Source organism: Chanodichthys erythropterus, chromosome 3, assembly GCF_024489055.1.
Source record: "Chanodichthys erythropterus isolate Z2021 chromosome 3, ASM2448905v1, whole genome shotgun sequence".
Lineage (NCBI taxonomy): Eukaryota > Metazoa > Chordata > Actinopteri > Cypriniformes > Xenocyprididae > Chanodichthys > Chanodichthys erythropterus.
This window is the reverse complement of record NC_090223.1, coordinates 30868820-30885067: the sequence shown is the minus strand read 5'-3', so window position 1 is coordinate 30885067 and position 16248 is coordinate 30868820. Positions and strand designations below refer to the sequence as shown.

General features: G+C 44.9%; 1 protein-coding gene across 1 annotated transcript; it reads left to right on the top strand.

Annotated features, from left to right (window-relative positions):
- The first annotated feature begins 12759 nt into the window (after positions 1-12759).
- On the top strand, positions 12760-15908 carry LOC137004351 (proline-rich transmembrane protein 2). Its single transcript, XM_067364605.1, has 4 exons — positions 12760-13024; positions 13785-14080; positions 14312-14521; positions 15825-15908. Exons 1-4 carry the CDS (start codon positions 12760-12762, stop codon positions 15906-15908), a joined length of 855 nt encoding a protein of 284 aa, XP_067220706.1.
- Positions 15909-16248: the final 340 nt, after the last annotated feature.

Genomic DNA, 16248 nt, shown 5'->3' with positions numbered 1-16248 from the left:
GACTCTTGTTACTAAATACAGAAGGGATTCTCAACTCTGGCCCTCGAGGTCCACTGTGGAGTTTAGCTCCAACCCTGATCAAACTCAACTGCCTATAACTTTATAGTAATCCTGAATACCATTTTTAGCTTGTTCAAAAGTGTTTGATCAGGTTTTGGGGCTAAACTCTGCAGGACAGTGGACCTTGAGGGACAGAGTTGAGAATCCCTTAAAAGGATAGTTGACCCAAAAATGAAAATTATCCCATGATTACTCACCCTCAAGCCATCCCAGGTGTATATGACTATCTTCTTTCAGAAGATACTACGTACTATGTCGCGAAAGTTAACACTTTTTGGACATACGTCAAATGCGTATGGCTGTTGTGCCGGAAACTTAATAAAGTTTTAAATAAGGATACTTGTCTTACACAAATGCATTGATTCCTTTCAGAAGGCCTTTATTACCCCCCTGGAGTCGTATGGATTCTTTTCTTTTTTTATGTATATGTGCTTTTTTTTGTCTTCAGAATTTGGGCCCCCATTCACAACTATTATAAACCTTGGAGGACTAAGAATATTTTTAAATATATCAGATATTTTTAAATATAACTCAGATTGTGTTTGTCTGAAAGAAGTCATATACACCTAGGATGGCTTGAGGGTAAGTAAATCATGGAATAATTTTCATTTTTGGGGGAACTATCCTTTAAATACGGGTGAATGCTTGTATTTCACTGTTTGGCCACATGTTGGCGGCGCTGCCATATAAACAGTGTTTTTTCATTCATTTTCGTGACTCGAATCATGTGACTGACTCTCCCGTTCAAAATTAACTAGGCTAATTACTTAAAATGTTATATTTTCATAGCCAAATTTCCCATACACGTTCACATACACAATCTTTGGTCATATTACAAATCTGAAAATCTTAAAAGATACATATGAGGAACGCACACCGTTTACTCCAGAGTCGTTCATTTGTTACATGACAGACGTTAACTAACCCTTCTGTTAATTAATTAAAATGTGGTAAATTAACTCAAAATGTGTCTGTTAGTCCTACTGGCGTTTCCATCTTTTATTTTAGATCTTAGCCATCGTTATGCCTGCATTTGGCGATGTGCGTTGCGAGCGAGTCATTGAATCATTCATTTAAACTCAGCCTGTTCTTTACATTCGTTCGCGACCATGCGAAGACTATCTGTGGACCCACTGTCCGTGAATCTGTATACATTTTTTTTTAAATCTGTATTATATACATTTATTGTAAACCCTTTATAAAAATAAATGTATACAGATCCACGGACAGTCTCTAAAAGCAGCAACTATGCATCATAATCGCTGTCTCAAATTTAACAAAGCAGATCTGCCTTTTTCCTTTCTTGTCAACTAATGTGTATGACTTTGCGAAAATTGTACTTATGTAACGATGGAACATAAAGGATTAGTTCACTTTCAAATTAAAATTTCCTGATCATTTACTCACCCCCATGTCATCCAAGATGTTCATGTCTTTCTTTCTTCAGTTGAAAAGAAATTAAGGTTCCCTTTCGATACTTCACTCGTACTGCGTATGGGAAAGGTCTCCCTTTTTCCCCGCTGCTGAAGCCTTTTTCAATAACGCAGTGTAACTGCACCGTCATTGGTTCACTCATAGACAAGTTGTTGAACCAATGGCGGCGCGGCATAGCTGCGCGGCCTATGGCGACAAAGCGCGCGAATATTCCCGCCGAAATGGGCGGGGTATAGGGCTATATAAGCAGGCGTTTCGCCATAGGATTTCAGTGTTTTCTCCTTCAGCGACGACATCTACTTCTCTTCGCTGATCTCCGCCTGAAGCCGAAGAAGCTCGCCGCCTTCTGCTCTCGCCGCCGTCTGAAGAGGCTCCCGCAGCGGACTCGCCTGGACTCGCCGGTGGAAGAAAGCGCCGGCGCCCTCGCGGACTGCAGCTTCTAGCGCCGTCGCCGAGCCGCCGCCTCCCGCTTCCCGCTTCCGGCCGCTTCCTGTGCGTCCCCTGCCGCCATCCGGCGCGCCGCCTGAGAGCTTCATCCGCGGCTTAAACGCCGCTCTAAAGAGCGATTTCCAGCGGTTTTCACCGCTTTAAGAGCTTCCGCGGCCCTCGCCGCTCTAAAGAACCACCCAATTGCCGTTTTCACGGCAGCGGCGTCTCACGATGCCCCGCCACTCATGTGGTACTTGCAGGGCCCCCCTGCACGACGACGATGGACACAGCGAGTGTGTCGCTTGCCTGGGCAAGCCCCACGCAGACGGCGCGCTCGCTGGAGACTCATGCCCGCACTGCGAGTGCATGAGTCTCGCTTCCCTGCGCTCGCGGGTCGCCTTCTTCACTGAGGGCGATCTCGCCGCTCGCGCCCTCCCGTCTCCTTCCTCCCGCGGTCCGGCGAGGAAAAGACAGCGGGGTAGAGCGACTCAGCGCCAGGAGTTGAGCGAGCTCACGCCGGCCCAGCCCCCGCGTGCCTCGCCCTCTCCTCCCAGGGAACTCTCTCCAGTTCTGTTCTCTCGCCCTGAGCAGCGTCCCTCCGCAGAAGCGAGTGACCTCGTCTCATTCGGGGGAACAGACGACGAACAAGACGACTCCATGTCTCTTGCGGCTTCCGAAGCGGAAGGATGGGCTGGCGAGCCGGAAGACCCCGCTCCACCGCCTCCCTTGGAACCCATCGAGCATGGCCAGGGCATGGATGCCGAGCTCTTCCGCATCCTGTCTAGAGCCGTTGAAGAGCTGGACCTCGAGTGGGCCCCTCCAGAGGAGCCGTCTCGCAGCCGCCTGGACGAATGGTTTCTGCCAGGCCGCCGCCAAGCACCTCGCCAGCGTTCAGCGCCCTTCTTTCCTGAGGTCCACGAAGAGCTGACGAAGTCGTGGCGCGCTCCTTACTCTGCCCGCCTCCACACTACGCACCGCTCCGCCCTCACCGCCGTCGACGGCGCCGAGGAGAAGGGATACGAGCGCTTGCCACCCCTAGATGAAGCGGTGGCTGCTCACCTCTGTCCTCCCGCGGCTGTGGGTTGGAAGACGAAGAGGGCCCTTCCTTCCAAGCCCTGTCGGACCACCTCTACTCTGGCTGGACGGGCTTACACCTCGGCGGGCCAAGCTGCCTCTGCGCTCCACACCATGGCCATATTTCAAGCATTCCAGGCCAAACTCCTCCGCTCTCTGGATGAGTCTGGAATCGACGCGCCAGCCTTCAAAGATCTCCGCAGCGCCACGGATCTTGCCCTGCGAGCTACGAAGGCTACGGCCCAGGCCATCGGTCGTTCCATGGCCAGCCTGGTCGTGTTGGAGCGCCACCTGTGGCTCAACCTAACGGAGATCAAAGACCTAGACAAGACGGCCTTCTTAGACGCCCCGGTCTCGCCTTCTGGTCTCTTCGGGCCTGCAGTGGATGGCTTCACTGAGCGCTTTACTGCCGCGCAGAAATCGTCTCAGGCTATGAGGCATTTCTTGCCTAAGCGCTCCAGCTCCGCTTCTGCGTCTAGCCGCCCCAGGACTGCGCCGGCTCAGCAGAACAAACCAGCCCCACCTGCAACACAGGCAGCGCCGCCCCAGGAGCATCGCCAGCGCTCGCGCCCTGCGAAGCGCCCTCCCTTCCCGAGGCGCCAGGGACCCCGGCCCAGGATTGTGCTGGACCCGGTGCCTCCGAAGTCGTCCTGATTCGTCGGACAGGAAGAGGATGGGGGACCGTCCCGTTACGACCGGACCACCCCAAAAGCTCCCACGGGTAATTTCCCCTCCGCCTCGTTTATTTCCGGGCGTGGGAAACATACTCCAAGTGACAGCTGGGCCCACACCTGTTGCGCCCACTCCAAACGCCGTTTTCACGGCGGACAAATTTTTACCTCATCACAAAAAAAGAGCAAATTTCCTCTTCCACCCCTCGCGGTGTACGACCCTCTCAACGGCGGTCTGTCACCCAACATTATTCAACCCCTAGCCACTCGGGCCGAGGCCTGGCAGGCCATCCCCGATGTGTCAGAATGGGTCATGGGGATCGTAAACCAGGGCTACTCGCTCCAGTTTGCACGACGGCCCCCCGCTTCGCCGGGGTGCTTCAAACATCGGTCAATCCGGACGACGCTCATGTCCTCCGGGCCGAAGTCATGTCGTTGCTGGAAAAGGAGCTGTGGAAATGGTTCCTCCGTCAGAGAGCGAGACAGGCTTTTACAGCCGCTACTTTCTGGTCCCCAAAAAGGATGGCGGTCTCAGACCCATCCTAGACCTCAGGCTTTTGAATCACTCCCTCATGAGACGGAAGTTCAAAATGCTGACGCTGAAGCAGATCCTCGCGCACATTTGCCCCGAGGACTGGTTCTGCTCGCTGGACCTGAAGGATGCGTATTTTCACATCCAGATAGCCCCCGTCACAGACGATTCTTGAGATTCGCATACGAAGGGGTGGCATACCAATATACGGTCCTGCCCTTCGGGCTGTCTCTGGCTCCCCGCACTTTCACCAAGTGCATGGACGCGGCGCTTTCCCCTCTGAGACAGATGGGAATCCGGGTTCTGAATTACCTCGACGACTGGCTCATCTTAGCCCGTTCGCGAGACGAGCTGGAACGCCACAGATCCGTGCTCCTCAGCCATCTACAATGCCTGGGTCTCAGGGTCAACTTAGCCAAGAGCTCGCTTATGCCCCACTCAACGAATTTCGTTTCTGGGAGCAGTTTTCGACTCGGTCCGTATGGACGGCAGTAGTCTCGCCAGAGCGCGCCCTGGCAATTCAGCAGCTCACGGCATCTGTCACGAACAAAGCCTATCTCCCTCTGAAGTTTTTCCAGAGGCTGCTAGGGCTGATGGCTTCCGCCTCCCCGGTGCTGCAGCTAGGCCTTCTTCGGATGCGGCCTCTTCAGTACTGGTTGAAGTTCCGGGTTCCTCCCAGCGCATGGCGGCACGGCCGCCTATGTCTCAAGGTCAATCGGGCCTGTCTTCTAGCCCTGAAACCTTGGATGGATCCAGTATGGTTCCAACGCGGAGTCCCCTTACAGGCGGTCTCACGGAGGACGGTGCTCTCAACAGACGCCTCCAACTTGGGCTGGGGCGCTGTGTGCGAGGGCAGACCGGCCTTCGGCTCGTGGAGCCACGAGGAAAGCCATCTACACATCAACTGTCTAGAGATGCTAGCAGTGATGAAAGCCCTTCAGTTCTTTCAGGCTTACTTGACGGGACGTCATGTTCTAGTTCGGTCAGACAGTATGACGGTGGTGTCATACCTGAACCACCAAGGCGGTCTTTCGTCCAGCCGCTTATGCGCTCTGGCGAAACGACTGCTGGAATGGGCTCTTCCGAGGCTTCAGTCGCTCAGAGCGACTCATGTTCCTGGCAGGAACAATCTGGGTGCGGACATGTTGTCACGGAGCAACATCCCCTCCGACGAGTGGATGCTCCACCCCCAAGTGGTCCTCACGATCTGGGAGTTCTTCGGGAAGGCAGAGGTAGACCTCTTCGCCTCAGAAGACAACTCTCATTGCCCAACATTTTCTCGAAGGAAGTAGATGCTCTGGCCCACACATGGCCCAGCACGCTCCTTTATGCTTTCCCTCCGATCGCACTGATCCCCCAGGTCATCAGGCGTATCAGAGAAGACCAGCACAGAGTCCTTCTGGTGGCCCCGCTCTGGAGGAACCAGGTTTGGTCCTCAGAGCTATTCAGGCTCTCTCTAAGAGCCCCGTGGCCGATTCCCCTGAGACGGGACCTCCTCTCTCAGGCAAACAGAACAATCTGGCACCCACAGCCGCAGCTCTGGGCTCTGCACCTCTGGTCCCTCGATGGGAGCCGACTCAGCCTCCCCGAGGACGTCCTAAATACCATTTCTCAGGCTAGAGCCCCATCTACGAGGCGCCTCTACGACCAGAAGTGGTCAGTCTTTGTTGATTGGTGTTCAACACGCAACATAGACCCTGTGGAGAGTGACGTATCTTCCATACTGTCTTTCCTCCAAGAACGCTTGGAAATGGGGCGCTCCCCTTCCACGCTTAAGGTTTACGTAGCAGCCATTGCAGCGTTCCACGCTCCTATTGCTGGCCAATCGGTGGGACGAAACGGGCTCGTGATCCGTTTTTTGAGAGGTGCTAGGCGTTTGAATCCTCCTCGCCCTCTCACTATTCCCTCCTGGGACCTCTCGTTGGTCCTCAGGGCCTTGAAAGGAGCCCCATTTGAACCAATGGGTTCAGCCGACCTCAGGCCCCTAACACTAAAAACCGCTCTGCTACTAGCACTAGCATCGGTAAAGCGTGTTGGCGATTTGCAGGCCCTCTCTGTGAACCCTGCATGCCTCGAATTCGGGCCTGGTGACTCTAAGGTCGTTCTGAAACCTAGGCATGGCTACGTCCCTAAAGTGCTCTCAACTCCGTTTAGAGCTCAGGTCATCTCGCTCTCTGCTCTTCCTCCCTCGGCGGACGAACCAGAGCTGCAGCTACTCTGCCCAGTCAGGGCATTGAGGACCTACATAGACCGATCACTGTCTTTCAGACTGTCGGATCAGCTCTTTGTTTGTTTTGGCGGCCGCACCAAAGGGTCTCCGGTCTCGAAACAACGCATTTCCCCGTTGGATAGTGGATGCTATTAACCTGTGCTACTCCTCACTGGGCACTAATTGCCCCATAGGAGTCAGGGCCCACTCCACTAGAGGAATGGCTTCCTCGTGGGCTTGGTCCAACGGAGTTTCCATCCAAGACATCTGTGAGGCGGCCGGCTGGTCTTCGCCGTCCACCTTTGTCAGGTTCTATCACCTCGATGTCCCGACCTTACAAGCTCGGGTCCTGTCGGTGTGATTAGCGGCTTCCAACAGGTCCCGCTTCACGCCACCATAGGAAGTATCTTCCTTCAGTGTAACCATGGGTTCGGTTAGGCTTTGCCTCCGCTTGTCCTTTTTGCCCCCCTCTGGGTGGCCAAATGCAAGCTATATCGTTCCCAGCCGTGGCACGGCGTGGTTGAATTCGTTCCCCATACGCAGTACGAGTGAAGTATCGAAGGGAACGTGCTACTAACGTAACCTCGGTTCCCTGAGATACGGAGCAGTACTGCGTCACTTGCCGTGCCACGAGGCTGCGGCTCAGGGTCGTCGCTTCAGTCGATTGACACTGAAATCCTATGGCGAAACGCCTGCTTATATAGCCCTATACCCCGCCCATTTCGGCGGGAATATTCGCGCGCTTTGTCGCCATAGGCCGCGCAGCTATGCCGCGCCGCCATTGGTTCAACAACTTGTCTATGAGTGAACCAATGACGGTGCAGTTACACTGCGTTATTGAAAAAGGCTTCAGCAGCGGGGAAAAAGGGAGACCTTTCCCATACGCAGTACTCGTTCCGTATCTCAGGGAACCGAGGTTACGTTAGTAACCGAGTACGTTTTCGATGAAAACATTCCAGGATTTTTCTCCATATAGTGGACTTCAATGGCCTCCAAATGGTCGAAGGTCAAAATTAAAGTTTCAGTGCAGCTTCAAAGCATTCTTTGTGATCCCAGAAGAGGAATAAGGGTCTTATCTAGAGAAACCATCACTCATTTTCTTAAAAAAAATAAATGATACATGTTTTTACCATAAATTCTCATCTTGAATTAGCTCTCTTCTTCTCCTCTATTATAATTCCAGCAGTGTAGACACTGCTAAGTGTATTACTGCCCTCCACAGGTCAAAGTTTGAACTAATTGTTATATACTTGCACTAGAATATTGTATATGACAATTTAGTTCAAAATTTGACCTGTGGAGGGCAGTAATACACTTAGCAGCATCTACACTGCTGGAATTCAAATGGAGAAGAAGAAGAGAGCTAAGTTGCATCCCAAATGATGCACTATACACTACACACTTATACACTATATACTTGTGCACTATGCACTCATCCATGTAGTGCGTGAATTATATAAGGTTATTTTGTCATTGAACAACGGAGTCCGATCCTCCATTCCCCTCCACTAAAGCTGCGACAGTTGAGTGCATGAAGTGTCCAACATTACACACTTTGTTTTTTCCATTAATTTAGTGTATCATCCGGGTTTTTAAAATGCACTTTTTATTTTTGGAGTTTTCTGTGTGAACGCACTACTTGCAATATTCATACTTAAAAACGTCATAGAATAGTGCATAAGTACGTGAATTGGGACACACCTCTAGTTCAAGATGAGCATTTATGGTTAAAATTTATAATTTTTTTATTTTTATTTTTTTTTAACAAATGAGCGATCATTTCTCTAGATAAGACCCTTAGTCCTCATCTGGGATCATGTAGAACGCATTGAAGCTGCACTGAGACTGTAATTTTGTCCTTCAATCATTTGGGGTCCTTTGAAGTCCACTATAGAGTCTGGGAACATGACGCCAGCAACGCATTGCATTCTTGGAATTTAGGTCATGGACAGTACAGTAGAGACTGGGAAATAGTGGAGGAAGATGTTAAAATTTGTATTATACAGTTAAAAACATATTAGGATGGTGAATGCTGGCTGTGTTATTAACTATCTGCATACTGACCAGCGTGGAAAACGGATGTGAAATGGAGCGCCATTTTGTCCCATTTTCGGGACATTATAAAAAGCTTAATGTGGTGTAATGTAAGTAAACATCATACTAATAGCCCAGAATTTGAACGCAGCGCGTTTAATTTCACGTTAAACGTTCACCTCCCATAGAAACTATGTACAGCAAAGCAGATGAGCCCAGAATATGAACAGAACCCGTCTTATTACACGTTAAGTCACTGTCCATTAAGTGTTTTCTTTATGAGAGGAAAATGCTTGTGTTAAATGCGTTGCGTTCATATTCTGGGCTCATTTGCTTTTCTGTAGTAAACACCAAACTAATAAAGCATGCTAAGTTTTGTTTGTCTTAGTAAATTAAGCCACGTTAAGCATGCTATAATATCCCTCATCTTCTGCCTTCCAGCTTAGAAACGATACAATGGTGAAAGTGAAACTCAATGAAAATAAACGACCAAAATGTGGCTTTGTCATTTGTATTTATTACATATTCATAACTTCTGATCTGTTTGAATATATACGTGCTCACGCCATTAATAATATACGAAAACACGTTTGGAAATGTTATTTGTGAAATAGCTCATTGCGATCACTCTCCGTGTTCATAAAGCAGCACATCTCTGATTCATTGTTCAGCTTGTCTCATTAAAAAATCATGTATTTATTCCATTTAGGTCCAGTAAAACTTACTTGGTGTAGCGACTCCACAATATAATTAATTTCAGAGCTGCATTACAGATAGTCATGCTGTTATGTTATCCCTTAATGCTTTAACATGAGGAAATCAGGGCGATATGATGATATGCTTGCTGAGATCAATCTATATTGTGTTTATTATTTTATCTGGCAGATATATCGGTGCCACTTAGTTATTAAAAACTGCAATAGAGAAATCACTTTTGTCCTGTGTGTGGTCCGATAGAAGGCGTCAGTATGATTTCTATGCGTGTATATCGTGTCCTGGCCACACGACTGAGCGATCGAATGAACACAAGAGAATAAAATATTAGTCCATTTATTTATTGTCATTGTACGCTCCTGAGCATGACCTAAAACATGGCGGCGACTACCCAGAATGCAACGCGCAGTGACATAGTTTGCCAACCTCTATATGGAGAAATTTTTCATCATAAACATTTCTTAATTTCTTTTCGACTGAAGAAAGAAAGACATGAACATCTTGGATGACATGGGGGTGAGTAAATGATCAGGAAATTTTCATTTGAAAGTGAACTAATCCTTTAAGAATCAAGCGAATGAATCATTTTATTCAATCGACTCAAGAGACTCGAGTCACAGGGATGAATCAAAATCCACACCACTATCCAGAGCTTTCTCTACAAGTAAAAACGCGCACACACAGAGTCGAGCACGCGCACACAGGTTCGTGCAGTGAGACAGAACAGAGTCAAACGCAGTGGATCGTGTTCAGACTGAAACGCAGTAGCTGTGTATAGCGTAAAGCATCACATTTTAAAATCTTAATTCTGTAGCACTACCTGAACTTTCATATGCCTACTGTTTATTTAAATTAAAAATGAAAAGGATTGGATAATGATTTTTGCAGTCATTTTGCACTAGATTAAGGTGAGTTTACTTTCGATCTGCATGCTGCTGTAGTGTAGGCTATTACTGGCATTTTGATCCGAGCATCAGTGCATCAGTCGTTGTCGGGTCCTGTGGGTGTGTCACTTTTCTTACCGCTGTGTTCTCTTTGTATGTGTGTGCCTGCACGGGTCGCTATATGTGCTCTGTGACCATTATTGTCACTGAATTATGATATAGACATTTGGCATTCGTGCAGAAGACGCATGGCTGCGTGTCCCGTGTGTTTTCATCTCTACACAGGTACCTCTTTCAATTTCAAAGAGTGAGACAGATGACAGGGAAAGGGAAAGCTCATTAATGTGGGATTGATTGATTATTCAATTGATTTTAGCGTTATGTTAAACGCCGCACGGTGTACAAGTCAGTTGCAGTGTTCATTTAGTCTGTATTTGCCTGTCATTAATCATAAAATGTTTACAGATATGGGTGTGTCATTTGATGCTCTTTGTTTTCTCACAGAAATTGATGCGTTGGATGCTCGTGTGGACTTTAAAGTACAGAATGTTCTTAATGTAATTAATATTCGGCTTTATTTCTATCTGAATATGATGAAGTTTTTTGTTGGTTTTATTTTAGATTTGGTGTTTTTCTGGGATCTTGGGTGTGTCAGAGTGCTAGTTTTTGAAGAACATACATCTGTCACAAAAATCTGTCATCTTTTAGATCTGTATATGATGAGGTGGATGAGGATAGCACGCGAATAAAGCTGTTTGTGGTGGCTTTATGTTTCAGATTCTGCTGAGGGAGATTAATTGTAGACAGGTAAACAGGTGCAGACTGAGACATCGAAAAACCAGCCCCTTTGGTTACAGCTGACTTGAATAAAAGAAGCCATACCCTGGTAAAATTATGGGGCAAAGAATAGATATAGTGAATTTGATTACATAGCCTATTATCTTCAAATGCTTTTAGCAACTTAATATAGGTTTTATGTTGGTGAGATATTAAATGTTGTGTTAAACGGTCCTGTTCCTGCTTAATATGCAACAAATCAGCCATTTGATTTCACCAACAAATGTAGCCACTGTGGCTCAAGTAGCACAATCAAAACATTGCATGTTTCAGATAACAAAGTAATCACATTGGTTCAAATTATGAGTTTGGGGTAGTGCTTGGGAAAGTGGTTTGAATACAGACAGTGTAGAAATTACACACTTCCCCTTTAAGCAGGTAGAGAGGTGTACAAGTTGTGTACTCTAGTAAGCACTAGTAAAAAGAGTATTTCCAGTAATTAACATGTGTAAAGTGCATCCATTTAGTACAGTTTCCAGAATGTAACATGTTCAGTGTCACATGATCCTTCAGAAATCATTCTAATATGATGAAAAATGTTGAAAACATTTGTGCGGCTTAATATTTTTGTGGAAAATGTCTTAAAGGGGTAGTTCACCCAAAATTGAAAATTCTGTCATTTATTTCTCACCCTTATGCCGTTTCACACCCGTAAGACCTTCGTTGATCATCGGAACACAATTGAAATTCGATGGCTCCGTGAGGCCTGCATAGCCAGCAATGACATTTCCTCTCTCAAGATCCATAAAGGTACTAAAAACATATTTAAATCAGTTCATGTGAGTACAGTGGTTCAATATTAATATTATAAAGCGACGAGAATATTTTTTGGAGCGCCAAAAAAAACAAAATAAATTATTTAGTGATGGCCGATTTCAAAACACTGCTTCAGGAAGATTTGGAGCATGATGAATCAGCGTATCGAATCATGAATCGGATCACGTGTCAAACCGCCAAACTGCTGAAATCATGTGACTTTGGTGCTCCGAACTGCGGGTTCGACACACTGATTCATTATGCTCCGAATCTTCCTGAAGCAGTGTTTTGAAATCGTCCATCACTATATAAGTCGTTATTTTGTTTTTTTGGCGCACCAAAAGTATTCTCATCACTTTATAATATTAAGATAGAACCACTGTACTCACATGAACTGATTTAAATATGTTTTTAGTACTTTTATGGATCTTGAGAGAGGAAATGTCATTGCTCCCTATGCAGGCCTCACGCATAGCCATTGCATTTTATCAAAAATATCTTAATTTGTGTTCTGAAGATGAACGAAGGTCTTATGGGTGTGGAACGACATGAGGGTGAGTAATTAATGACAGAATTTTCATTTTTGGGTGAACTAACCCTTTAATGACCCCCAGTCTTTTCAATGGTAGTGTATATTAGTGGCTTCATAATATAAGTGGCATGTGAATAGGCATGATTCATTCATTCATTTTATTTATATAGCACAAATAAACACAAAAAGAGTTGACCACTGTGCTTTACAAAGTAAAAATCTAGGATACAAGAGATAGAGAAAGATAAACCATACATACATAGTGAGATACTAAAACATAATTAAGATTAGTTAAATGCCTGGGCAAGAATATAAAACTTTAAATAAAATCATGTACAGGGAGGACAGGGATCTCAAAGATAAGCGGAGGCCATTTCATAATCTAGGTCCGACAACTGCGAATGCGCGAGCCCCTCTCGACTTCAACCGTGTTTGAGGCTGGGACAGATTATATAAATTATATAATTTATATGATGCCTTATATGTTTTATTTATTTTTACCCAACAGTTCTCAACAATTCAGAATCCCAAAGTGTATACGGACATAAAAGCTTGATTTTGCCGCACACAAAGTTGTCATAAACACCTTGGGAATGGATTTGAATGCTGACGCCAGCATTCCCACCGCTGCCCCTGGTGCAGTGGAGGAAGAACAGCAACAGCAACAATCTGAGCAAGAGACCAGTCAGCAGCCAGGCACAGAGTCGGACCTCACCGCCAACTCCTCTCAGCCAATACAAAACGAGCAGCAAGATCCACCCCCCACCACAACACCTACTCCTGCTGTAGACCCCGCCCCCTCTCAGGATGCCCCACCCAAAGATCACCTGACAGTCATTGACGAGAAGATGGAAATGAGTAAAAAAACTGTTTAATTAAAAATTATTTTATAGTCTTGCATTTTGCTTTGTGTTTGTTTATTAAATAGATTGTTTTTAAATGCAAATTCATTTAAATTTAAAATTATTTGATTATGCTTTAAGGTAAGAAATCTGAACCTGCTCATATCCAATGTTTTTTAAAGACCCCATGGCTGACTTTTATGGCTTTTAGTCCATGCCTGCTAGCTTTGAGGCCATCGATATGCTAGTGTACACTTACAAGTTTACAATACTAACATTTAGTAAATTCACACACATTTAAAATGTGCATTTTTGTTTATTGATGACATAACCTTGCACTCATGATAGCATTTACACATTTTAATCCAGTAAAAGACTTCATAAAATGAGAATTTCCTCCCCTAATACCACCCCCTGGTCTTTAATGATCACCTTAGTCCCACTGTGATGCACAAGCTGTCCCTTCTGTCCTTGTGAGAAAAATGATCTCTCTCAATTTCCTTGAGTGTTAATCTTAGACCAGAAGTCAGACTGACATAAAATGATTTAGAGCCTCACTCTACTTTCACTCCCTTTTCTTCTCAGGTTTTGTACCCTCCCCCACTGTCTTTTCTTGTCTGTTTTTCTCAACAAGTAGATGAGTCAGATGCAGCTACCCTCTGCCAATACAAACTGAGATGTTGGTGCATTTAGAAACAAACAGTAGAATCACTTGAACGCAGGCGTATGTATCCGCCCATTGTCTCACTTTTTTTTTTCTCTTGCCATCACAACAGGTAATGGTGTTTGCCCGGCTCCTATCGACAGCTGTCCGACCGCTTCTTCTCCTCCTCGTCAGCAGCATGTCAAACCCAACCACACACATGCGAACGGGCGTGCCAGGCTGAGCAGCCGCTCCGGGTCACTGAGTATTGCGGGGTCGCCTCGACCATCGCTCACTCGACAGCCCAGCGCAGCCACTGACGCTGGAGGAGACGGATCCAAACCCAATGATTATCTCATATGGGCTATTCTGGCCTGCCTCTGCCCTGTCTGGCCCATCAACATCGTTGGCTTGACCTTCTCAGTGATGGTGTGTGTGCTTGTGTGTGTTTGTGGGGAGGGATGTCTGAATATAGTTTCTGTCGAGTAAGGAGGGATTGTGATTTAACTTCAGTGTCTGAAAGTAACTTTTGCCATTGGAGAGTGAACTGAAAACATCTCTTACTGGCCAAGAACCTGTATTTTGCATAATTCTTTCTTATGAGAACGAAAGTCTATGGAATTCTCCTCCTATTCATTCAACTTCCCTTTCCACTCTCAGTCTCGTAACAGTCTGCAGCAGGGCAACGTGGATGGCGCACGCCGTCTTGGCCGGAATGCAAAGGTCCTGTCCATCGTGTCATTGGTGGGTGGGATTGTCATCATTATTGTTACTATCGTCATCAACTGGGGTGGTGAGTATCCTTCCCATGAGGCCAGAGCATGTGAAATTGAATGCAAGCCTAGAGCTGACTTTGTGATTTCTGTCAATGTCAGATTGAAGCTTTAGCTCAGGGTCAGGATTTGAGTTACCGTAGATCTGATTACAGGTAAATTTGAGACCATTTCACAGTCCGGATTAAAAATAAAGTTTCTTTAGCTTGTAAAAGTAGTGATTTTCACGGATATTATATTTTGAAGGTTAACAGTTTAGATTAAGATGTTATTTCTTGTCATTTCAGGAGCTGAAATATGACATATACTAATGTTCAAATGTTTTGGGTTGGTAAGATTTTTTAATGTTTTGAAAGAAGTCTTATGCTCATTAAGGCTGCATTTATTTTATTTAAAAAAACAGTAATATTGTGAAATATTATCACAATTTAAAATATTTAAATATATTTTAAAATGTAATTTATTGCTGTGATGTCAAAGCTGTATTTTCAGCATCATTACTCCAGTCTTCAGTGTCACATGATCCTTCATAAATCATTCTAACATGATGATTTGATGCTCAAGAAACATTTATTATTATCAATGTTAAAACCAGGAAAGCATGATACATGTTTTCAGGATTCTTTGATGAATAGAAAGTTAAAAAAAATAGCATTTATAGCATTTGAAATAGAAATGTTTTGTAACATTATAAATGTCAGTTTTGATCAGTTTAATGCTTCCTTCCTGAATAATATATATATATATATATATATATATATATATATATATATATATATATATATATATATATATATATATATATATATATATATATATATATATTGTATATAAAACTGACCCTAAACCTTTTGAACAGTAGTCTATATACAGTATCTTTGTATCCTGGTCTACAGTACAACTAAATATACTTATGATTATGCTTTGATAAAAAAATAAATAAAAAAATACAATGCTAAAGAACAGAAACGTCACAAGCTGGCTTTGTTGTAACAGTCTAAAATTATTTAAAAATATAATGAATAATTCAATGCAATAAATTCATAATATTTGTTTGAAGTTTGTTGTGTCTCCTCTTTCATCTGTTGTAGACTCGAAGTTTAGGAGTTTGAGCAGCTTTTTTATATTTGAATTCTTTTCTATCGAGTTGTCTGTATTTGTATAATCATCTTTGAAGGTGTTTTCACTTTGCTTCACTCTTTGAACACGTCTTCTTTTTCTTTCAGTAATACTTAAGACCTGACGGCCATCACGACACTCAGGATGAAGTAACATTCATGACTAAACTTCACGCCCAACCACCAGTACATGATGACCATTTTCTTCTTCCATGTGTCATTCATTTTCTACATCTGAATGCTCCTGAATGCTTTTTCACTTGTTTTATACTCTGTCTGAAGACTCTAAAGCTGGATGTTACCTTCATCTTCTGTCGTGCCAGAACTATCAGAAACAACACGGACACTCAGCAGGATCACGAGTGAAGTGGCAAGGCGTGCATGTTTGTTTTGTTTTTTTATTTTCAACAAACGACTCATTTGATGATGTCAGTGGGGAGACCACAAAGATGATCTCATTTCATTCGTCACGCACCCCTTGAGGATGTGAGGGAGGAAAAGAGTGAAAGGGAATTGCTGGAGAGAATTCGTTATTTAGATTAGAGGTAACCCCTGTTTTCTCAGAAGTGTGAATCCATAAAGAAAAGCTCAGATTAAAATGTAATCAATTGTAAAGCAGCAGATGCCTTCTGTATTGGCATCCATCAACAGATGATTCCGATTACCTTAAGAGCTGCTGTTGACACACTTTTGTCTAGGTTTTCTT